This window comes from Balaenoptera borealis (assembly GCF_965194805.1).
Source record: "Balaenoptera borealis genome assembly, chromosome: 20".
Lineage (NCBI taxonomy): Eukaryota > Metazoa > Chordata > Mammalia > Artiodactyla > Balaenopteridae > Balaenoptera > Balaenoptera borealis.
In genome coordinates, this window is record NC_138879.1 from 50334485 (window position 1) to 50360168 (window position 25684).

At 40.0% G+C, this 25684-nt stretch overlaps 1 protein-coding gene across 13 annotated transcripts in view; it reads left to right on the forward strand.

Moving 5' to 3' along the window:
• KIAA0753 overlaps positions 1-25684 on the forward strand; it is a 60229-nt gene that overhangs the window by 20625 nt on the left and 13920 nt on the right. For 10 of the 13 annotated variants that reach the window (XM_082370593.1, XM_082370596.1, XM_082370594.1 and 7 more), the window contains 7 exons: positions 8949-9184; positions 10451-10617; positions 12646-12783; positions 17521-17599; positions 18652-18735; positions 21598-21783; positions 23221-23302. In XM_082370593.1, the coding sequence (XP_082226719.1) occupies positions 8949-9184; positions 10451-10617; positions 12646-12783; positions 17521-17599; positions 18652-18735; positions 21598-21783; positions 23221-23302 (972 nt within the window). Of the gene's footprint in view, positions 1-8948; positions 9185-10450; positions 10618-12645; positions 12784-13870; positions 13961-14205; positions 14296-17520; positions 17600-18651; positions 18736-21597; positions 21784-23220; positions 23303-24297; positions 24321-25684 lie in introns of all 13 variants that reach the window. The other 3 variants (XM_082370592.1, XM_082370590.1, XM_082370600.1) reach the window with 3 other exon arrangements.

Here is a 25684-nt window from a genome sequence, read left to right on the forward strand (position 1 = left end):
GGTACCTTACTGTTTTATATTGTGTTTCCCTGATTCCTAGTCAGGAAGGTTTTTCTTTCATGTGTTCCTTAGCCTTGTTAATTTCCTCTTCTGTGATTTATCTGTTCATATCCTTTGCCATCTCCCTACTGGGTTCTGTCTTTTGCTTATGGGTATCTAGAAGTTCTTTATATATTTTGGATCTTAATCCTTTTCTGGTTTACATGTATTGTAAATATTTTCTCTTAGACATTTACTTTTGAATTTTGTTTATGATATCTTTTCTGGCACAGAAAATTTTATTTTTATTATTTATTTTATTTACTTTTCTCGTCTGTGCCATGAGGCTTGCGGGATCTTACTTCTCTGACCAGGGATTGACCCAGGACCCTGGCAGTGAAAGCACCAAGTCCTAACCTCTGGACTGCCAGGGAATTCCCAGAAGATTTTAATTTTGTAGGCAAAATCATCATTCTTTCCTACATATTTTAATATTTTAAGAGGCAGTTCTTTCCTCTTTGTTGTTGTGCTTTTTCAAAATTTTGCTGATGGTGATTATCTTCAGAGGAATTTAGAATGAGCTTGTCAAGTTCCATGAAAAATGCTATTGGGGGGCTTCCCTGGTGGCGCAGTGGTTGAGAATCTGCCTGCCAATGCAGGGGACACGGGTTCGAGCCCTGGTCTGGGAAGATCCCATATGCCGCGGAGCAACTGGGCCCGTGAGCCACAACTACTGAGCCTGCGCGTCTGGAGCCTGTGCTCCGCAATGAGAGGCCGTGACAGTGAGAGGCCCGCGCGCACCGCGATGAAGAGTGGCCCCCACTTGCCACAACTAGGGAAAGCCCTCACACAGAAACGAAGACCCAACACAGCCATAAATAAATAAATAAATAAATGTATTAAAAAAAAAATGCTATTGGGAGTTCGATTGGTATTACATTGAGTTCATAAATTAATTAGGAGAGGAATAACATCTTTACAATATGATCCTATCAATTTATTCATGCCCCTTTTCCATCCCTTCAGTTGAATTTTATAACTTTCTGCATATGATAATCCCTGACGTAGGAATATATAGGAATTCCTAAATTTCTTGTTAGGTTTATTTCCAGTTTTTATTGCTATTGTGAATGGGATCTTTTTTTAAAATTACATTTTGAAATTGGTTATTGCTACTTATAGGAGAGCTGTTGGATTTGTACATTGCTCTTATATCTGACACCTTGCTGAAATCTTTAATTTGTTATGGTACTGTATTTCATTGGTTCCAAGGTATACATTTGAACATTTCTGAAATTGGGATGCATTCTTAAATTGATGATATCTTACAATTACTTGACGATATTTTAAAATTTCCTATCAGTACATAAAATAATGATATGTCTTATACTTGATATTTCAGATTTGATGAAATATGAGGTTTTGTTAATTTTTATGTATTTTTCCAGATAGATGAGCTCACTTTTTTGCATCTCTCTTTGCAATTTTTATACCTTTCTTTTTTCCTCTTTCTGCTTTATTGAATGGATTTTAATCCAGGGTAATATTGAATAATAGCTGTAATGGTGGACATCAACTCCCCTTGCGTGCCCCCCCTACCAGTCTGAAGGGAATGTTTTTTCATGTGTGATGCTGACTATTGATTTTTGGCAAATCTGCATATGAAGTTAAGTAAATTTTCTTCTGTTCCTGTTTTGCTAAGAGATTTTCTTTTCCTCTTTTTTTTTCCTTCTTAAACTGACATATATACATTGATAGTATTTTAAAATAGTTTTAAGATTTTAATATTGAATTTTTTAATATGCCATTTATATCAGAGTATGGATGAATCCAGTAAACTAGTTTTCCTTCTTTTAATTGAAGTGGAATGTACAGATAGAAAAGTGCACTATAAATTTACAGCTCAGTTATCAGAAAACAAACATTTGTGTATGACCACCACCCAAGTCAGGAAATGGAACATTACAAGCACTAAGAAATCCCCCTAGACTCTCCTCTTCCAACCTCCTTCCCCTGCTTCTTCCCCTCTATTAACTATCACTGTGATTTTTAATGCTGTACTTTGGTTTTGCCTGATTTGGAACTTTATAAAAAATAGAATCACACAATTGGTATTTTCTTGTGACTGGCTTCTTCCACTTAACATTTTGTGAGATTCATCTGTTCTGTTTGTGTAGCTGTGATTTGTTTATGTTCATTGCTGTATTCCATTGTATGAATATGTGGCCATTTATTTATCTATTCTGTTGTTTTGATCACTGGGTTTTTTCCAGTTTGGGGTGATTATAAGGGAAACTACTGTGATCGTTTTTATATATGTCTCTTGGTACATGTGTGCCTGTGTTTCTGTTGGGTTTATTCCCAGGAGTATAATTGTTAGGTCATCAGGGTATGTATTTGTTCAACTGTAATAAAGATTTTTTTCAAAGTAGGTTTATCCTTTTATATTCCAACCAACCGTGTATGAGAACAGTTGCTACACATCCTTGCCAGCCCTTGTTATTAGTTTTTAAAATTTTGGCGACCTGGTTGATATGTAAGGCTGTCATTGTGGTTTTAGTTACATTTTCTGGATGTTTAATGGTGAGTACTTCTTCATATATTTATTGGCCATTTACATGTCTTCTTTTGTGAAGTGCCAGTTCAAGTCTCTTGACCAGTCCTCCCTCCCTCTCTCTCTCTCTCATTTTCTATTCCCTTTTTTCCTTTCTCTCTCTCTCCTTTTCTTTATTGATTTGTAGGAGTTCTTTGTAGGAGTATTCTACATAGGCCCCTTTCTCAGTTACCTGTGTTGTAAATATCCTCATAGAAATAAGATGTAGCTTGCTTTTAAATGTTGCCGTGGTGTCTTTTGATGGACAGATTCTAAATTTCACTGTGTTCCAATGTAGCAATCTTTTCCTGTATAGGTTTTTTGTTATTGTTGTTGTTGTTATTTTTTGTTTTTTTGGTTTGTTTTTGGATCCTGTTTAAGAAGCTTTTCCTTATGCCAAAATTAAGAAACTACTTTCCTATGTTATTTCCTAAAAAAGGTTCATTTTCTTCCAGGTGGATATCTAGTTGAGCTAGCACTCTTTGTTGAAAATATTCTTTCCCCACAGTGGCATACAGTGTCACTTTTGTCATAAGTTGTGTCCACATATGTGTGGGTCAGTTTCTGGGTCCTCTGTTCTCTTCCACTGATGTATTTGTTGGTTCTTATGCTAGTGTACACTATCTTACTTAATTATTCTAAGTCTTGATATCTAGTAGAACAGCTTTTGTCACCTGTTCTTCTTCCAGAATGTCTTGGCAAATCTTGACCCTTGGTATTTACATAGAAATTTTAGGATCAGAATTTGTTAATTTTCATCCCCTCCCCCTCCAACAACAAACAACCTATTGGAATTTTGGTGAGGAATTGTTATCTTTACAATATTATATTTCCCAATCCACCAGCAGGGTATATATACCTCCATTCATTTAGGTTGTCTTTAAATACTCTCAGTAACTTATAATGTGTGTGTACGTTTGTTCATCTTTATTTAGAATTGTTTCTTGGTATTGCTATTTTCAGTGCTCTCAGTGCTTTCAGTAAATGATGTCTTTTTAAAAATTTAATTTTTAATGAATATTGTGGATATACAGACATATAGTCGATTTTATGTGTTGATCTTATATCTAGCAACCTTGCTAAGCTAATTTATTTCTAATAATTTATGGGCAGATTATTTGTGTTTTGCAGTGTATATAGTCATGTCATCTATGAATATAACCATTGGTTTATTTCCTCCTGTTCCAATCTTTATTCCTTTTATTTCTTTTTCTTCTGTGGTTTTCTGGTTTTATTTACTTGATCTGTAGATTACTGATATAAAGGTATGTTAAAGTCTCTTGAGACTTTTAAAATTTCTCTTTGTATTTCTATTCATTTTTGTTTTGTACATTTTGAAGTTGTGCTGTTAGATGCATAAGCGTTCCTTACTGATAAATCTTTTTTCTGTGGATTTTGTATGTTATTATTAAATTTCTCTCTTTGCCTTTTTAATGTCATTCACTTTGGATTCTGTTTTGTTTGATATTAATATTGTTTCATCTACCTAACTTGTTTGGCATTTACCTAGAATACCATTTTCCATCCCTTTATGTTCAGTTTTTCTTTGCTCTTTTATTTTAAGAATGTCTCTTGTAAATAGTTTACTGTTGGTGTTTTTAACCCTGTTGTAGAGTTCTATATTTAACCTGCTTACATTTACTGAGATTAATAGCACATTTGAACTTCTTTCTACCTTATTTTTTGTTTTCCACTTGCCATTTTTTTTTCCTTTGTTGTAATTTACTATGTTAATCAAGTTGTTCTTGTTTCATTTTGTTTCCTCTACTGATTTGAAAGTTATTTATCAGTCTGGTTTTCATTTATTTCTCAATCTAAACTAATTCTGTGGAAATCTGTAGCTTAATGCACTGCCTCTATCATGAATGTAACAAAACCTAACTTACTCAGTTACTATTAGATATTTACTCACTCTAATGTGGTATTCTGTTCCCTTCATTGGTAGGCAGGTAGAACTAATATAGCATCTTACTTCTAACCAGAAGGCTGCCTTTGCCAGCCTTTCTCTCAGGACAGGTGTGATGTCTATTTGCCGCTGTATCCTCTGTGGTAGCCCCCAAGGCCGACACATAGTTAGGCATTTAAATGAGTGACTGTGAAGAAGTGAAATAGAACAAGAAAAGGCCTCTGAACAGCAAATCACAGTAACCTGAGTTCTGGGTACTCATTTATGATACTCTGGAGGGAATGTGGAGAACTTTCCAGGCCTGCACATGGGGATGTGTTCCCTAAATGAGTTAAAAGATGAGAGGCGCCCATAACTGAGTTGTGAAAGATGAGGACCAGATTCAGAGAGAGAAGTTGGGAAACCTGCTAATATAAAACTCACTGTAGGCACCAGTATGGGAAAGCAGGAAGACAGACCACCGTGGGAAAAACGGGGACCAGAAAGACCTCACTCTAGTCCCAGCTCTGCCAGTTTGTGATCCTGGGTTGATGACTTAATCTCTCTGAACCTTCATTTTTTTCATCTGTGACTGGGGATAATACAGGCATACCTTATTTTTTTGTGCTTCACTTTATTGTGCTTCACAGATACTGTGCTTTTTACAAATTGAAGGTTTGTGGCAACCCTGCATTGTCAGGTGATGGTTAGCATTTTTTACTGATACAGTATTTTTTAATTAAGGTGTATACATTTTTTAAAGACATAAGGCTATTGCACACTTAATCGACTACATACTACATAGTGTAAACATAACTTTTATGTGCACTGGGAAACCAAAACATTTGTGTGACTCGCTTTATTGTGATATTTGCTCTATTTTGGTGGTCTGGAACCGAACCCGCAAGATCTCTCAGGTACGCCTGTGGTCCTTATCCGATGTAACTGACTTAGTTGTTGTAAGTAGCAAATTAGATAATTCATCAAGAATTAAGTGAGCTTCAGTTATCTGGAAAATGTGTTTATGTGGAACAGCTCCTGTAGTTCCTGACAGGGCAGAATGAATGGGCCTGGCCCTGGACTGAGAGAGTCAGATGTGACTCTGCTGCTTGCTGACCTTGTGACCTTGAGTAAAGCACTTAACTGTTACTTCCTCACCTGAAAAATCGTAGTAATCGTTGCCCCACCTGCTCTGTGTGTCATGGTGAGCGTCAGATGTGAATGTGAATTGTGTTAGAAACTGAAGAAGTGTGCAGATGTCAGGGCTGATCATAAAATCACTGTCGTTATCATCGTTACAAATTGAGGTATTTTGGTTAGCTACTTTGCAAATTTAATACAGTTGCTCATGGGGAAGGATATGGTAGCCCTCTTATTTTTATTTATTTTATTGGTATTTTTTTGGTCTTTATAATCTGGATTTCAGAAGGTTGCAGTTTCTGTTTCTGTTTTAGATCTCACTCTACCTAATTCCTCCATTCTGAGTTCCTAAGGTCTCCTCTTCCCAACGCCCCCCCCACCCCTAAAAGTCATAGGGAGCCACTTGGGTGGAAAACCCCGTCTTTTCAGTTGGGATATATGTGTGAGCCTGATTTGATCTTGTGATTTATGTAATTGTTGGCTGGCGTGTTTCTTTAGCGGCTTCTGAAATGTTCTTGCAGTGGTTGATTGCATTAATATAACTTGTCAGATGTAACGATGCTGGTTCCCTCCCCATCACCAGCAATGTCCTCAAACTCAGCTGCCCCTGGAGCTTGTACTACATTTGCAGTTGATTTATGCAAATCAGAACTGAAAAGGCATCAGGACCTAGAGGTCAGAGTTGCCTTGCTGTATGTAAACTTGGGGATTAATAAATAAGTTTTAGACTGAGGATTTCGTCTAAGCATTCTTTCCTTCCAATTTATGTATCCTTGCTGCGTAACTTCCATGACCTTGAAAAGTACCAGATTTAAAAAGTGATGCAAGGAGAATCTGGCCTTTGGCCAGATTAAAGTAGTCTAAATGTAGTTTAGACTACTCTTAAAGTAGTTAAAGTAGTCTAAATGTAGTTTTCCTTTTATTATGAAATATTTAAAACATATAGAAAAAGAATGAAAATAATAAATACCTGTATATCTACTAGCCAGATTTAACAAACTTTAACATTTTTGTTTTATTTGCTTCAGAATTTTTTTTGGAAATAAAATATGACAGCTACAGTTGAAGTGCCTTTTATATTTCTCTCCCCATTCTATACCCCTCCCTCCCTCATCAGAGGTTACTTTTGTTATTATAATATGGACCTGCCCTGTTTTTATACTTGTACTGCTTATGTTTCTATCCATAAACAATATAAAGTATTGTTTCACATGCTCTGCATTTCATGTCAGTGATATCTTACAAATGCAACATTTGCAGTTTGTTTTCCCCTCCACTTACGTTTGTAAGACTTGTTCATATTTATACATGAATTCTAATTTATTAATTTAACCACTGGATAGGTTTCCCTTGTATGAATATACCATAGTTTATTCTCAGTTCTTATTGATGGGCATTTGGGTCGTTTCCATTTTTTTGCTGTTACGAACACTGATGAAGTGAATATCTGTGTTCATGTCTTCCTGTGTAAGCGTGAGGGTTCCTCTAGGCTGAGTCTGTGCCCAGGAGTGAAACTGCTGGGTGACAGTGTGGGTGAGTCTTCAAGTAGCTGTGCCAGTTTACTCCTGCACTAGTAGCTTGTAAGAGTACTTGTTTTTCTACATCCTTGTTTATACGTGGTATTGTCACATTAAAAATTTCCCCCTAATCTGGTGGATGTGAAATGGTACCTCATTGTCTTAATTGCGATTTTTCTGATTACTGATGATCATCTTTTCATGTTTTTATTGACGGTTCATGTTTTCTCTCTAAATTGCCGTTTTCTATCCTTTGCTTGTTTCTCTATTGGATTGTTTGTTTTTCTTATAGATTCTTAGGCGTTCTTTATATATTCTGGATATTAAGCCTATATTAGTTATATGCATTACAGAGATCTACTTCCAGACTCTGGCTTGTTTGTGACTTTATGGTGTCTTTTTGTCAAAAGGAAGTTGTAGTTTCATGTAATTAAGTTTAAATATGTTAACATTATATTTGACTTTAAGAAAGCCTTTTCTACCCTGATGTCATAATCATATTCTCTTATATTTTCTTCTAAAATCTTTAAAGTTTTCCTTTCACATTTAGGTTTTTATTCCATTTAGAATATAAGTGTTCAGTTTGAGGCAAGGATCCTCACGCTGAACAGTTAAATTTTTATTTTGTTACCTATGGATACTAATAATTTCAGCACTATTTATTGAACAATCCAGTTCATATCCACTGATTCGTCATACTGCCTTTGTCATATCCATCCTGCTTCATTGGTTTCTGCCTGTTCCTGTATCACTCCCACACTGCCTTAATTATTACAGCTTTATCACGAACACTTTATCTCTGGGAAAATAAGACTCCCACCCCTGCCCTATTCCCCACTTTATTGTTCTTCAGAATTATTTGGGCTATCTTGGGATTTTACATTTCATAAGAATTTTAGCATTAACCTGTTTAGATCCACAAAAAAATCTGTTGGGATTTTAATTGAACTTGCATTTGAAATTGTAGGTCACTTTGGGGAGAATTGACAGCTTTACAGTATTTTTTCATTCATGAATACAATTAATCCAGATTTTCTTTCATGTCCTTTAAAATACCTTTGAATTTTTTCTGTAAAAGTCTTGTACATCTTTCATTAGATTTCTTCCTTAGTGCTTTACAGTTTAGTTGCTAATGTTAATGGGGTATTTTTTCTCTTATATCTTCTCAAATTAGTTATTTTGATGTGTGGGAATGACATTGACTTTTGTATATTTTTCTTCTTTTATCCAGAAACCTTGCTGAACTCTATTCTTAGTTGTAATTGCTTATCTGTAGATTCTCTTGGATTTTTTTTCTATGTAGGAAATATCTCATCTTCAAATAAAGACAGTTTTACTTTCTTTTCCACTGCAGGTTGTATGTCATGTATGGAGTTCAGACTTTATTCTGTATCAAATTAGGAGCCATTGAAGGTTTTGAGAAGTGATATTTAAATATTTACATTGAAAAAATAGTTATGGTAGCCAGGAGAAGGTGTGATGGAAGATAAAGAAGGGGTCAGTTAGAAGATGCTATTGTTACAGTCATAGGATATTGCAAGCCTGACCTTGGGTAGTGGCAGAAGGGAAGGAAGGACAAGAGATATTTAAGAATTAGGATCTGAGGGACCGGGTGAATAAGTAAATGTGGGAGGTGAGATTCAGGGAGTCAGCCATGGCACTTAGGTTTCTGCTTGTAGAACTGCAGTAGGAGTCATAGGATTAGGAGCAACTTTGACAGCAAAACACCTCAGTTTTTAACAGGGTATTGTGAGCTTATCTGTCTCTAGATAATCATTCTCACTTGATTTGAGCAGCATTTCCTTCAATTTTTCCTTCTGAAATCTCCATGTAGATAAGTATCAACCTGATACAGAGCATCCAGTGACCCAGGGGTTGGAAAACGAGCTTGATGTATTAGATGCGGATATCCTTCCAGAAGAAGCTCCATCTATTGTAGACCAAAATGCGAACTTCAAAGAAGAGGCATTAGCCCTGGCAAAAACAAGAGCAGGGAAAAAGAAGCTTGTGACTGAGAATGTGCCACCCTTTAGGAAGAAAGATACTCTGGCACCAGCAAGACTACAGCAAGTATGAAATCACTCCTTTCTTCTGGCCCATTTGTATTAATATGACATTGTCCAAGGTCACACAGGCTGGTAAGGGGTGGAGCTAGGATTTGAGTTCTCAGGCATTTGAATGCCAGAGCCCTTGAGTCCAACTATCTAAACTAAGCTGACTTAGCTTAGCTCCAGGTCTTTTTTATTTTTTAACAAAAAACAACAAGTTTTAATACTGTTACTAGGGCAGGACATTCTTTCTTGTCCTGGTTTAGTAAGAGCCTAATTATTTTGATACCAAGGTCTTCACTGAGTAGGCTATTTTAAAATTCAGGTTTTTTCTGCTTCTGATTTGGAAGTGTGAAGTTTGAGGGGATTAAGATTGCCTGCTAAAGATAAATATCGATAAATATTTGATATTGAAAGGCATCTTAGGGTGAGTACTTTCTAATATGGCTTTGGGAGCCAGCTGGCTCGAAAGTACATTATATTTTAAGCTTCTATCTAAAATTTAACTTAAGGCCCTACCACTGGAGAACTGGCCACAAGACCACCTCCTAGTCTAAATACCCTTAATGTAGTTACTCCCATTTGATGGGTTGTCCAGAGGCTTATGCAACAAACCTGCATATTGTCAGGTGACCCCAGAAAAAGGATATTGGCAGTTATCACCTGTTACTGGTAGATCATGGATTAAGATCGTCTCTATTCCTTTTCAAACAAACTCTTAAGGGGGGTCATTGGGAAATCAGGATTCAGCCTGTATAAATTCAGCCTGGTGCTCTTCTCCGAGGCAGCCTCATCCTCTACAGCGTTTTACAGTAGTCATTCTATTTAGATGGCGTATGCCTTTCTGCCTTCACCGTCGTACTCCTCCTCCATTAGCCCTTTTAATCTTCTAGAAATTCGCGAAGACATTCGCTCCCGTTTTACAGATGGGAAGCCTAAGACTCAGAGATGTATTTTAACCAAGAATGTTTTACAATTTACCTCTTTTGTTTAGTTAGGAAAAATTATTAAAAAAAAAAAAAATATATATATATATATGTATATGTATATATAAAGACGGCCAAGCCAGGGATTCCAGTTTTATGCCTCCACCCCTCTCCCCACAACCAAGGTTGTTTCAGTGTAATTTGTACCCTCCCCAAATTTCTGCTACACTGCTTTCCACTTAGGTTTTTGCTGAATGGGTGTATGAACATCATAGGGCCATTTGAAGCTTCAGTAAGCCAGAGGTTACAGCCAGTTTCTTTGATACCCGTTTGGCTTTATAATTCATAGTTATCTCTTGCAGGGACTCCACAAAGCTGGAAAAAGTAGACCACCCCAATGTTACAGCAAAGGCAGGTTGCAACGGACAACAGTCTCCTCCAGGTTAAAAATGAACCAGCAGCCTGTGAAGAACCATAGGGCTCCTTGGATACCTCCAAACCCCACATCCCCACTGGCATCTCCTAAATGGTATGTAAAAATTCACGGCACCATTCGGGTATGTGACTTTATTTTCCTCCACAGATCAAAGGTGACCTACTCCTTAGAGCAAATAAAGCAGCATCTTTAGTTCCCATTAAGGAGAAAAGCTTATTTGGATGAGTAATATATACATGAGACATTTTTTGCTAGAAGCCTATTGGTTCCTCTTTCCTACCTGGCTACGGGTAGAGTGACTCCCACGGGTCACCCCAGTACCCTGCGGACATGTTCACCGTATGGAGGATCATGGGCTGCCCTTCACTTGTCTCTTCACCCAGTGGATCCTAGTTACTTGAGGCCAGGAACTGTGCCTTCCTTATATCTGAATGTACAGTGCCTGATGTAGTAAATCTTAGTAGACATTTAGTAAATTTTTGCTGAGTGAATGAATATTTAAAAATAATTCCTATTCCAAGTCAAGACAATATGAATTATAAAACCATGCAAATCTCATAGACGCTGTCCTGACCGCAGGGGACAGTTAGGATAATGCTGACATTACTGCCTTGTCACCCTCACTCACAGCACATGGAGAATGAGGACCCGCCATTCCACGGAGCTGGGGAGAAGGCATTGTCCTTCAGGGGCAGCAGAGTCCAGTTAGGTGGGAGTAGTCTTTGGGGAATTGGTTAAAAGCGAAGGGAAGGACTTCCCTGGTGGCGCAGTGGTTAAGAATCCGCCTGCCAATGTAGGGGACACGGGTTCGAGCCCTGGTCAGGGAAGATCCCACATGCCGCGGAGCAGCTAATCCTGTGCGCCACAACTGCTGAAGCCCGCGCACCTAGAGCCCGTGCTCTGCAACAAGAGAAGCCACCTCAATGAGAAGCCCGCGCGCTGCAACGAAGAGTAGCCTCGCTCGCGACAACTACAGAAAGCCCGTGTGCAGCAACGAAGACCCAACGCCGCCAAAAATAAATAAATAAATTTATAAAATATATATATATATATATATATATATATATATAGAAAAAAAAATAAAAGTGAAGGGGAGCTTGTATACCGTGAGACAGTGGTTCTCAAAAGCACAATGGAAAGGGGCAGGAGGTAGGACAGTAGAAGGAAGGCAGCCAAAAGTAGTAATGGGGGGGAGGAGAACAAGTGAGAAGATAGGTGACTTGAAGGGTTCAGCTTTTAAGAGGCGGGCAGGAGACACGGTGAGAAGCCTGGTGGGATGGAGTCCCCGAAGACTCTGAATGATTGTGAGTGGATGGTTATGCTTATTCCTCGACTCTCACTTTAAAGCTGAAGAAACAGTGTCCAGCGAATCTAATGTCTTGCTTATATAGCAGAGCTGGGACTAAAATCAGGTCTTCTGATTTCACAATGTATGTGCTTTTTTGCTTTTATTTCTCTGCTCTAAAGTCTATGTTTTTGGGGAATTCCCTGGCAGTCCAGTGGTTAGGACTCTGTGCTTCCACTGCAGGGGGCATGGGTTCGATCCCTGGTTGGGGAACTAGGATCTCGCATGCCACCCAATGTGGCCAAAAAAAAAAAAAAAAAAAATGTATTTTTATATATGTGTTAGTATAGAGATGTGAATTCAGTTGTAAGCTCATAAAAACAGAAGTTGGTTGGAGTTTATATTGCAAACCAAATATACAGTGGACTGTCTTCTAGAGTGTTATGTGTGGTCGGTGGGGGAGGGGAGGGCATAAGGCTTACGGGCTCCAAGTGCTGTATTAGGCCTTATAAAGGCACAAAGTTGCTATGTAACATGGAATGTAATTAGTGACCCAAATCTATATATTAAAACAGGGTGTTGTTGAGGTTCACCCATTATTCTGTAATTGACAGTTGTTTTTTCATTTAAAATAGTGATTGCTTCTATGAAGCAAAGGAGGACTTCTCTCCTTTGACACTGAGCCTGAACCCTGGAGGATCTCACTCTGCTTTACATTCAGTTTCCAATTCAGAGCCCCATCCTGTAGATCACCATTAATTTAACGCTCTTGTCTTCTCTGAGCTGGCACCTTTTACGAGTCATTGGATGTGGAGTGAATGATTACAAAGGTATAGTTTTCCATTTTTTTGCAGTGCTGCCTGGCTAAAGGTGAAATCTAGCCCCAAAGATGCCGCAAAAGAACAGTCTCTCCAGCAAGAAGATACTCAAGAGGAAAGTCAGTTGAGAGGTGCTGTTGAGCACGAAGCAGTGAGGTTTGTGCTGGCGTTTGTCAAGTCTTTGAAAAGTAAAGGTCCCCCCCTTTCACGAGGATTCTAAAGCGAACTCTTCTCTTTCCCATGTATAAAGTTGGCTATTTAAAATGGAATTTACTAAACTTTTCTGTCAAATTATGCAGCTCAGACAGTGAACCCCTGTTTTATTCCTTGTCTAATTCATTCAGAAATTACATATGTGTCAGTTGTCTACTAATTGCTTGTTTTGTATATGTATATGGTACAGTTGTGAGCTCTCTGGAGACTTTTAAAAAGGGGGGCAAAAAAGACAGAATCCCAGCCCCTGCTTATTTATAGTCAGTAGAGAGGACATATCACTGACTATAATTAAAGATAGAACATGGTATGTCCCCTGAGAACTGAAGAGTTAAGAGCTGAGAGAGTTCAGAGGGGGACAGGACACCTCTGCAGAGATCTAGGCTTTGTGGAGGGAGACGGAAAATCAATTAGGACTTAAAGAATAGGCTTTAAATAGGGGGTGATGAGGTGAGGCCATTGCATGACAAGAGAGCAGTGAAAACAGGTTGTTCTGCATTCATTTGGCTGGAATTGTTCTTGCAATTATGGGGAAGCCAAAGGGAAAGTGGACCATTAGATAATTTGATACTATTCATGTAACCTAAACTGAAAGCATCAAGCCCTAACACGTACAATAAGGTTGTTCCCAGTTAGCTTTTCCTTTCTGTTTTTATTTGACTTTGCTCTGCCTTTAGGGCTCTCCTGGGAGCCCATTTCTTTGTCTGAGCTGGAAGATACAGGAACAGCTTTGTTTTACAGCTGAGCAAGAAGTTCTAATTGCAGCAATGGCTAGTTTTCTCGAGAATATTCCTGGGTATTTTCTTTTGTGGCTCTGCACACTCACTAGGAGTGCTTTTGCAGGTGAATGTCTTTTTACATGAAACGTTACACAGAGAGCTTTACCGGCCCAGAGGCTGCGTTACCTCCTGAGTCTTTAATGGAGCCAGGATTGGTGCTCTGGGGGATCCTGACTCCTGGTCTCTTTATGTGGTAATGATACCTGCAGGTCAAGGCAGAATTGGTCTGAGTCTTTTGTACTGTCTGCTAGACTCACTTGGCTTGATGCTGAAACTTCCAAAAGATTAAAGGAATTAGAAGAATTAAAAGCGGAAGAAATGGACAAAATGCAAAAACAGAGGTAACTGTGTGTTTCTGAGGTAGAGAAAAACCAAAGCAGCAGGGCTGTTCTACATCATCTAGTCATTTTCACAACTAGTTGAGATTGTTTAGTGGTGTAGTCACACTTCTCATGTTTATTGACCATCTGCCTGCTTAAAGTACTTTGAAGTCACCTAAGAAGCCAACAGTAGAGCCCAGACTGGAGCCCCAGGGAGTCCTGGCTGGTTTGAGGAGAGTTGGGGTGACTCTGATACCATCCTCTAGGCTCAATTGGCTTGATGCTGAAACTTCCAGAAGAACAAAGGAATTGAATGAACTCAAAACTGAAGAAATGGATAGACTTCAAAAACTGAGGCATGGGACTTCCCTGGTGGCACAGTGGTTAAGAATCCACCTGCCAATGCAGGGGACACGGGTTCGAGCCCTGGTCCGGGAAGATCCCACATGCCGTGGAGCAACTAAGCCCATGCACCACAACTACTGAGCCTGCGCTCTAGAGCCCACAAGCCACAACTACTGAGCCCGCGTGCCACAACTACTGAAGCCCATGTACCTAGAGCCCATGCTCCTCAACAAGAGAAGCCACCACAATGAGAAGCACGCCCACCGCAACGAAGAGTAGCCCCTGTTTGCCGCAACTAGAGAAAGCCCATGCGCAGCAACGAAGACCCAACGCAGCCATAAATAAATAAATAGATAAATTGATTAATTAATTAATAAGGGGGGAAAAACTGAGGTATGTGTTTGCTTCTGAGGAAGGATAGTGAATGCTTGCCTATTCTAATTGGTCTAGATAGTTTCACCACCAAGCTGGACCATTTGGGCCTAAGCTCACTAAATGAATGAATGAATGAATATCTACATGCCTACGTGTATTTTACACAGTATCTTTTCTAGGAATTATTTCTTTGGTGTGGAGTTTGAATGATATCTATAGTTTCGGAGGAGTTTTATCTGAAAGATCAGTATTCTATCTATCTGTTTGTACTGCGCTCAGAGGTGCTTTTCTCCTGGCTCGGTAGGGTAGGAGGTTGACGTACAGTCTGCTCTTGTGCGTGGCTTTGTGGATACTTTTGCTTCACGTGTTAGCTTGAGTGCAGCCTAAGGTTTTTGAATGAGGTTGCTTTTCCCATTTGCCCCCAAGAGTGTTACCACCTAACTACGGGCACGAAGAAGTTCATGAGAAGGTTTAGTTGATACTGCTGCAGTTGGCTCATTTTTCTAGCTCTGATAATGATTCACCCTGAAGTCACATGAACAGAATTCTCGTTGACACAGCTGTGCATGCTGTCACCGGTCATGACAGAACGTTCACTCCCAGGCTGGAAGGGCTGTGGCTCTTTCTTTAGAGGGTGAGCACTGTGAACCACCACCCCAAACCAAGAGATAGGTCAGCACCCCTGCCCTCAAACTCCCTGTGAGTCCCTCTTCAGTTGCATCCCCTTCTTTCTCCCCAGAGCTCACCACTGTCCTGATTCCTGTGTTATCTTTTCATTACCCTTATTCATAAATCTGTTATCTAAGTGTGTATCGCTAGCCATATATCGGTCATCCTGACAGCTGAGAAGCGAGCCCAAAGCTAGCTAAACAAGGAAAAGGCAATGCTGCTGGTAGGAGATGAAGATTCCCAGGGAAAGTAGGCTGCACTTCCCTAGGAGTTTTTAGGTGCCCATCCTGGGAAGTTAGTGGGCAAGGTCATGAATGAGTCCTTGCAAATGTAGGGCTTACCCCATTTGGGGCATCTGGAAGTGAACCAAGTGCAGTGGACTTCTGGAAGAAGCCTGGTCAGGGGGACAGCGGGCTGCCTTGTATAGTTTTCTATTTTATTGCCAAGAAGTATTCTATTGCATGACTATCCCACAGTCTGTTTATCCATCCTCCTGTGAATTAACCTTTGGGGTATTTTCCATTTTTAGTTAATATGGGAGTTACTTTCTAGTTTTTCCACATCCTAGCTGACATTTGGTAATGTCTGGGGTTTTTTTGTGTGTTTTTTTAAAATTTTAGCCGTTCTGGTGAGAGTGTGGTGGTATCTTGTTGGGATTTTAATTTGTATTTCCTTGAAGTCTAATGATGATGAGGATCTGTTTTAGTGCTTATTATGACGTGTCTATTCAAGTCTTTTGCCCATTTTTTTATCGTTTTTTTAATTATTGGTTTTTAAGAGTTTTAGAACATATTTTCTGGATTTGAGGCCCTTTTCAGAATATGTGCAGCAGATATTTTCTCACAATACTGTGGCTTGCCTATATATTTTCTTAATGGAGTCTTTTGATGACTAGAAGTTTTAAATTTTGATTAAGATCAGCTTATCAGTTTTTTCATTTTGCAGTCTCTTTTGTGAAATAAGTAATCATTGCCAATGCTAACATCTCAAAGATATTCTGTTTTCTTCTAAATGCTTTCTAGTTTTAGGTTTTATTTTTATGTCTGCAGTCCATTTTTTATTAATTTCTGTGCATGAGATGAGATGCTCATGCATCAAAGTTCATTGTTTTCCTTATGTATATCTGGCTATTCTAGCACCCTCTGATGAAAGGATTATTGACCTTGAGCTTTACTCTAGGGTCATGGTGGACTGTTGGCTAAGGACCCTCATGTGGGTCTTTAGGTCTTTCCTTTGGGGTAGGTCAGACTATCCAGAGATGAGTCTTTTGATCTTCTGCCTGGAGGGTGAGGACCTGGATGCCAGCGTCCTAGGAGCTGAGCTGGGCAGGAGGGTGGTGAGTCTTACCACTCGGCATTCAGCTCACGTACATGAATCCCCTCTTTTCAGTAGGGCACCTACTGTCCCAATGTAATTGGCATCCCCTAGTCAAGAGGCCCCTCCAGAGAATGAGCAACCAGACTTCCCTCAGAGTTGGAGAGAGGCAGTGGTCCAGTTGTGCGAAGGAGGGAAAGGGACCTAGGGATCTAACTTCTCAAACGTCATTTGACTCTTGTCTTTTATAGTTAAGCCACCTCCTCCCAGCTCACCCCCCGGCCTAGGCATACCTGGTGCTACCAGTCTTGTGCCTCTTTAAGTCAGCAGTGCAAATTGTGTGAGTTCTCAGGTTTCCCCATTATGACCCTAGAATTCAGCTTTCTCAGGTCAGTAAGTTACTTACCACTTTTGTCCTTCTGTTTCCAGCACCATTTTCCCCCCTTGTCTTTGTGAGTTTATGTCTAATTCTGTTATTGTCGGACTTGGGGGGGAACAAAATTAGTTTCATTTGTTGAGTCTTCTGCCCTCTTTAGTTGTTTCAAGGCAGCCATTATTCTTTCAAAATGGATTCAGAGCCTAATATACTTCTTCAGATGTTATCTCAGCCCTTGTCCTCAAAGTTAGGTTCAGGACCAGCATTATTGCATCACCTGAAAGCTTGTTGGAAATGCAGACTCTCAGGCCTCCCTCAGACCAACTGAATCAGAATCTGCATTTAACAAGATCCCCAGGGATCTCGTATGGCCATGAAAATTAGAGAGGCCCTACAGTTTCTATAATCATTTGGTTTTCCTTTGCCTGGGGTGGTAAATAAATATGCACAATAGGATATTTTCTTGCTTTTGATTTTAATTTTCAGTTTTATTTCTAAATAGTGTTTCTGCCACCCACTTAGCGGATAAGGTAGAGAAGGCAGTTCTGGAGCGTTTGAAGCCTCTCCTGGTCAAGGCCCAGGTAATCTAGTTCATCCCATGTGCTTGCCTTTTGGAAGTTCTCAAATCAAAAGAGTTGCTCCGGAGGTCACACTGAGCCTTTGCAGGGCTGAGTGTGTGGCAGCTGGAAGCTGCAGTGCTGCTCCGTGCTTCGTAGCGTGCGTGCAGGGCTGCGGGGGCCCCTTCTGGGCACCCACACTGTTGATGTGTCTTCCGTTGTGAGTAAGGGAACAAGATGGGGGAAGAGAAAGTACCACTTTTGAGAAAGGTGAGATTTTAGTTTGGGGAATGAGCTTCTATTGCAATTTACGTTCTTCACCAAATAGAGCTATTGGTGGTGCTAGTGTTCTGTTCACTGCTTCCACTCTAATCCCGTGCTCTTTCACCTCAGTGATTTGGAATGATTTGCTCTCTTTTTCCCAAGGAGAGAGATGTTAGGACAACAGCTTCTGTGCACAAACCAGTACTTTCTTCAAGATGAAATTGCATAGAGCATCACCAGTAGGTTGTGCCATCCTCCCGTAAGCAGTGAGCTGAAGGCTATGGCCAGACCCTGTAGATCCAACCCGTAAATGGAAATCATCTTGTGTGTGTGAATAGATGAGGCCACAGAAGAGCACTAGAATCTTAAATAGAATGAAGGACATTCTGGGACCCTGAATAGACCACTGAACTTGTGTATCTCTTGGTCTAAGAAATGTTAAATCATTATTAGAGTCCATGGAAATCTCAGGACTATAGAACTGGGAGGGTTCTTAGAGGCCAGACCGTCCAACCTCCTTATTTTATCAGTGAGGAAACTGTGGAACAGAGAAGTTGAGTAATTGCCCAAAACCACACAGCTACTCTGACAGTGTTTACAAAGTTGAGGGAAGAAAAGGGGCGGAAAGCCAAGATCAGCACATGGCATTTATTTTCATGAAGACAGAGTGCTTTGAATTCCCGCAAAATGCCTAATATAGCTAAAGCTGATGAACAGTTCCACACAGAAGTTATTCTGGGAGCAAAATTCATTTGTACTAATATGGGTTGTAAATTTTCATAATTTATGAGCATGCTTGTCTGTTTTAATAGAGAGTCAATTCTTCTCTGGAAGCAGATGCTCATTTGAAGGATCGGCTCTCAGTGATCGCAGCAACAGCCCGGCCGGCAGAGAAGGTGTGTGCTGTGTGGGGCTGGCCTTCTGGACTGATACTGGTATTACTGCACGATAATGTCCTCGGCTGTAAGGAAAACTGATACGCGGATTACCCTGCCAGCACTAGACTACCCCACTCCAGAGGGTGGAGGCTGTTTTTCATATTTGGCATATTAATTCTTACAGTGTATGTTTAGCATTATGACTTAGATGAGCCTTGCAGACAGCTCACAGAAATCTCTTGAGCCACAGGTTTTTGTCAGCGACTTTTTCCTTTCCTCCTGATGACAGAATGTGGGTAGTCTGCGTGACCCTGAATGTTGATGGCCCGCGGCAGAAGAATGGCTGCCCTCATTTCCTCTGATTCAGCCCAGTTTTGCTCATTACTGGCCTAATTTCCTTTATACTGAGGGCCTAATATTTATTGTTAGGCCAGCATGTTTTGAGTGCCTAATAATGACCAGTACCTGGCCTGGCCGAGAGAAGAGGTGGCTCAGGAACGAATGATAACATTTGAGAACAGTGAAGACATATCATGTGGTTGTCCACCCTTGGGCTCTGCCTCCGGAGGACTTGTGTTCAGCATTTGTGGGAATGTTCCCACCCTGCCTTGGCGTGGGGAGGGGGAGGTGCAGGCTGCCTCTGGTGGGTCTCTGTGGAGGTTGGAAAGAAGTTACTGCTTTACGTGCTCAAAGCAAGTAAAGGACAGAGCAAGGGTGAAGGTCTCAGGTTAGAAGGAAGTTGGAATGAAGTTCCACCAGCCCAACCTTAGGAACGGGAAGAAAGTAGATTTTGAGAATGTATCCCTGTTCTAATTTATTAAGCAATAGTTTAGTTTTGGTGTATTTTCATAATTTTTGCAATTGTGATTTTATTGTACCAATATTTTGTGACAGAATCTCACGTGAGGTGAGGCTTCTGAGACCGGAAGCTGAAAGCCTACCTCCGACTCGTACAGACTGGGCGTGCTACGGCTGGATGCTTTGTGCAGCAGAGCCACCAAATACCTTTTTCCCTAGCAAAAAATGAGACTAGCCTCTCATCTAGGGAGGCAGCTCCATAAAGCATATTAATATGACAGAAATATGAAGTGGTCATAAATGCTGTCAGTGAAGTTAGACATGTTTGAATATTACTAGAAATGATCAGCCTTATATATAAGAATCATTCTGTAGACATTAAATGGGCTTTAATACAATTTCTTGAAAAAGAAAAGGAACTCTATCCAGTGTTCAGTATTCTGGGCTGCTGTTAAACATCAGCATCACTGCAAAGAATTTCCCAGGCAGCACCATCAGGAGTCAGTTTTTATAAATAACTGAATAAAAACAAACTCATTGAAGTTGGCATGATGAAGTAAAAAGAGTTATTTTGCTGTGCTAACTTATAAAAGAGCTGTGGGACCTTGAACACATATTCCCAGAGTTCTCATCTCTCAAATGGAGAAGATGTTTGCTGCGCTTTGCAAGTAAACTGAAGCTCTCGGTAGTTTTACTTGCAGACAAGATGATCCCTGATATCAGGAAAAAGTTTTTGGAAGGGTGCCATCATAACATATTTGTCTCCTGCTGCTGCTATTGTCATTAACTGAACTTGTATGTGAAATACATTTTTCCAAAGTGTGTTTTTTTTTTAATTAAAAGTTGTATATGCACATGGCTAAAAATGCAAACGATTCAGAAAAAGTGTAATGTAAAAAGTAAAAGCTCCCCACAAACGGATACCATATGCTCTTCTGTATCCAGCTTCTTTCTTTATATTTTGGTGATCTTTCCATACCAGCATATTGGGAACTTCCTTATCTCTCATCTCATAGTATTCTTGATATTCAATTCTTTAAATATTAAGAATGAAAATATAAATAAACACATCTTAACCAGACCTGTATTACTGGTTTAGTTGTCTCTAGATTTTTTTGTTAATTTTATTGTATTGGTTATTCAACTGATATTTATTTCTTTAACTTTGGTTAAGGTTGAGCATTTCTTTATATCTTGATTGGCCATTAATATATTTTCTTCCATGAACCGTTAAAAGGTTTTAAAAATTACTATGGCGGTAACTGTTCTTCGTGCCAGCCACTATTCTAAGTGTTCCAATGTGCAAATGCTCATGTAATCCTTACAACTCTGAAATATAGGATTATTATTTCCATGTTACAGACCAGAGGGTTGAGGCCCAGAGAGGTTAAGTAAACATGCCCACACTTGGAGGCATACCAGTAGGCAGAACCAAGATTTAGTCCCAGGAATGTCTCATTCCAGAGCCTGATACGATTATTCCCCCAGCAGACATTCTTTGTAAAAGCCTCTTTCAGAGCAGATTATAGACGTATATTAGAATCAAAAGAAATAACAACACATATAAAAATGCTTTGCAAGCTGTAAAGTGAATGTAAAGAATACAAGGTCAAGAAAGGCTGGTAAAGCTCTTCCAGGTTATAGGTAGAAAGTCTCAAGCAAAGACAAGAATCATGAACTTTTGTGATGTCATGAACAGATGTTTTTACAAAGCACTGAACCAAAAAGAGAATACTGTAGGTATGTCCTCTGTAGTATGTGACATGTGAAATATTGGACATTCTTCTGAGTATAGATAGCACAAGGAATATATTTGCTTTACCAACTGGCAAAACAGGTAGTAAAGATAATTCCCATGGACAGTAATGGTACTCCTCAGTTGATGTTACTGTTTAAATGACTGTGGTAGAAATTGTCCTGATGTCACTGCTCTTGATGTTTACTGACTTAGGAGAGGTTAGATTTAGTGTAGAAACTCTGCGTGTTGGATCACTGCGTGGTTGGTTTATTATGATTAGCATTAATCTTTAAGATCTCTGTTATCTTTGTATTGCCTTTCCATCCCCTTCCCTTGTTTTGCAGGCTACAGCTATTGATTGTGAATCCAGTAGCATTCATCAGCTGGATGATTTTTTGGAAGATGCCGCTCACGAGCTCTGGGCTGTGACTCACTCTAAGATCTCGGAGCCTGAGGCCTTAGCCACCTGGGGGGACAGCGAGGACAGCCCACGTCTGGAGGCCATGATGCTCCGCATGGAGGAAATGGAAGTAAGGCCGGGCCTGCCAGCTCTGGTCTGCGGCTGGCGGCTGACTTCTGCCGGGCGCAGCTCCTCCTCATGGCTCTGTAGCTTAGAACTTCAGAGTCACCTGGTGCTGAGTTTAAATCCCAGCTCGGCCGCCAGCCCAGGGTACGGCCTTGGTAAAGTCCCGTACCCTCTCTAATAAGTAGGGTGCTTTTAAGGACAAAATGAGGTATGAAGTGTCAGCACCCTACCTGACACATAACTCATCGTTGGTATGGGATACGAAAGACGCTGGACTGGAGCCCAGGCCCACAGATGCGACCAGCAACTTAACTTCTTCATCCCTCGGCTTGTAAATGCTGTTCAGTTGCCTCTTCTGCTCTGCTAGCATGGGATCCTGGCAAATCACAGTTAACTTTACCTTCTCTAATTCCCATGATACTACTTTAGAACGCTTTTCTCAGAGACTTTTAGACCTCAGACATTACTCAAGCCAACCCCTGGATTGTTCTGAGCAGGAAATTGAGACCCAATAAGGGAGTAAGTGACGTGGCCAAGGTCACACAAAAATTCCCACCAGAGGTGGGCTGAGAATCCAGGTCTCCTGAATCCTAGTCCAGCATTTTCTTTTTAACTCCACCGTGATGAAATCTCATTTTGGCTTTGCTGCTAAACAGAAACATTATAGGGAAGGCAACTTTTAGTTGGTTTTTGAAAATTTTAAAATGTGTAGTTTATCCTAGTCTTGTAACTGATTTCCCCTTGTAACTGTCTAGACCTGAAGGGTCCAAAATGGTGGTCTCTAGCCACAGATGGCCATTTAAATGTAAATTAATTAAGATTAAATACATTACTCACATTTCAAGTGGTCAATAGTTAGTAGCTGGTATATTGGACATGGCAAAAATAGAACATTTCCATCACCACTTCAAGTTCTTGTGGGCAGTGCTGGTCTAGATTAGATTAATTAGATTAACTGCTTCATTTTCTTTTTTTTTTTTAATTAATTAATTAATTTTTATTTATTTTTGGCTGTGTTGGGTCTTCATTTCTGTGCAAGGGCTTTCTATAGTTGTGGCAAGCGGGGGCCACTCTTCATCACGGTGCGCGGGCCTCTCACTATCACGGCCTCTCTTGTTGCGGAGCACAGGCTCCAGACGCACAGGCTCAGTAGTTGTGGCTCACGGGCCTAGTTGCTCCGTGGCATGTGGGATCTTCCCAGACCAGGGCTTGAACCCGTGTCCCCTGCATTGGCAGGCAGATTCTCAACCACTGCGCCACCAGGGAAGCCCTGCTTCATTTTCTTTTACATTTCATCTCATGAACTAATCACTTCCTGGCCCTGGGAGATGCCTGTTTCTGGCAATGTGTCTATAGCAAATGTCTGCTGTACTAGTCTCTGGTTTGTAATGAAACTAATTTTTTTCCTCATAAATTATACTTTCTTTTTTTTTTTTTAAAGAAATACCAGGAGATGGTTCGCCAAAGATATAATAAAATTGTATATACTGATCCTCATCTTTGGATGCAGGAAGAAAAAAATGGTGAGTGTTTCCCCACTTTTTCCCTCGACATTGTATTCTGAAAAATTTCAAACATACAGAAAAGTTGAAAAAATTCTGCAGTGGACACCCATATATGCATCTTCTAGATTCTACAATTAAAATGTTGCTGTGTTTGCTTTATCATATGTCTACTTATCCTCTGTGCATCCATCAATCCATCTTATTTTTGGATGCATTTCAGAGTAATTTGAAGACATCAATACATCTTATCTGAAATATTTCAGCATTTGTATCACTAACTAGAGCTTAATATTTATTTATGGCTCTTTTTCCTTTTTTTTAAATATATTTATTTATCTATTTTTGGCTGTGTTGGGTCTTTGTTTCTGTGCGAGGGCTTTCTCTAGTTGCGGCGAGCGGGGGCCACTCTTCATCGCGGTGCGAGGGCCTCTTCACTATCACGGCCTCTCTTGTTGCGGAGCACAGGCTCCAGACGCGCAGGCTCAGTAGTTGTGGCTCACGGGCCCAGTTGCTCTGTGGCATGTGGGATCTTCCCAGACCAGGGCTCGAACCTGTGTCTCCTGCACTGGCAGGCAGATTCTCAACCACTGCGCCACCAGGGAAGCCCTCTTTTTCCTTTTGAGATAAAATTCACATATAATAAAATGCACAGATCTTAACTGTGTTATTTGATGGGTTTAGACAGGTGGGCATACCTTTGTTACCCAACACTCCTTTCAAAACAGAGCTTCTCATGACCGCAGAGAGTTCCCCTATGCTCCTTCCCAGTCAGTTCCCCACCACCCAGGCAACCACTGTGCTTTTTTTTTTTTAACTATAGATTAGTTTTGCCTGTTTTAGAATTTCGTATAAATGGAATCATACATGTATTTACTCTTTTGTCTAAGGCTTCTTTCATTTAGCATGATATTTTATAAATTTATCTATTACTTGTTTCCTACTGCCACAGTAACAGGTTTGTAACAAGTTAAAGCACAAATTTAGCAGTTTAAAACAAATTTTTTCTCTTACAGTTCCTGGAGGTCAGAAGTCTGAAGTGAGTCTTAAAGGGCTAAAATCAAGGTGGTGGCAGGGCTGGTTCCTTCTTCCAGCTTCTAAGGCTGCCTGCAGTCCTTGGCTTGCAGCCATATTACTTCACACTGCTTCTGTTGTCACATTGCCTTCTCCTCTTCTGAGTCAAATCTTCCTCTGCCTGCCTGTTGTAAGGACATGTTGATTACATTTAGGGGCCACCCCAGTGATCCAGGTCACTCTCCCCATCTCAAGGTCCTTAAAGTCCCTCTTGCCAGAGAGGGGACATTAACAGGTTCCAGGGAATAGGATGTGGAGCCAGTGTGCAGCCTACCGCACTTTGTATCAGTGTGCATTCCTTTTTATTGCTGAGTAGTATTCCATCATACGCATGTACCACATCTAGTTTATCTATTTGCCTGTAGATCTGCATTTGGTTGTTTCTAGTTTGGGGCTATTAGAAATACATCTGCTATGGGTGTATTCATGTATAGTCTTTGTATGGACATAAGTTTTCATTTTTCGTGGATAAACACCTGAGTAGACTTGCCAGGTTATGGGATAGGTACATGTTTAACTTTATAAAAAACCGCTAAACCTTTCCCCAAAGTGGCTGTACCGTTTTACACTCCCATCTACATTGAGTTCCTGTTGCTAGAGATCTTTGCCAGTATTTGAATTGTCAGTCTTTTTCATTGTAACCATTCTGGTGGGCCTGTAGCAATATCTCTTTATGGCTTTAATTTCATTTCCTTGGTGAATAATGACGTTTAGAACATTTTCAAGTAATTATTAGTCATTTGTATATCTTCCTTTGTGAAGTGTCCAAATCTTTTGTACATTTTAAAAAATTGGATTGTCTTTTTATTTTTGGGTTGTAAGAATTCTTTATGCATTTTGGGTTTGAGTTCTTTGTCATATATATATATAGTTTGTTTGTTTTCAAAACAGCTTTATTGGATGTCATTCACATACCATAAAATTCACCCTTTTAAAGAGTTTAGTAATTTTTAGTATATTTACAGAATTGTGCAGATGTCATTGCTAATTCCAGAACATTTTCATCACTGAAAAGAAGCCCTGCATCCAGTAGTATCACCCCTCATTCTCCCTCCCCTCATCCCAGCAGTCACTAATCTCCTCCAGCGAATATCTGCAAACATTCTTCCCCATGTATAGCTCACGTATTTATTTTCTCAAATGTGTCTTATTATGAGCAGACATTTTAAATTTTGATAAAGTCTAAGCTATCCATTTTTTATTGTATAGTTTTTGCTTTCTCTGATCTAATAAACCTTTGCCTACTCGCAAGTTGAGAAGAGAGGCTCTTGTTTTCCTCTAGAAGCTTTATGGTTTTAGCTTTTATGTGTAGGCCTATGATCCATCTTG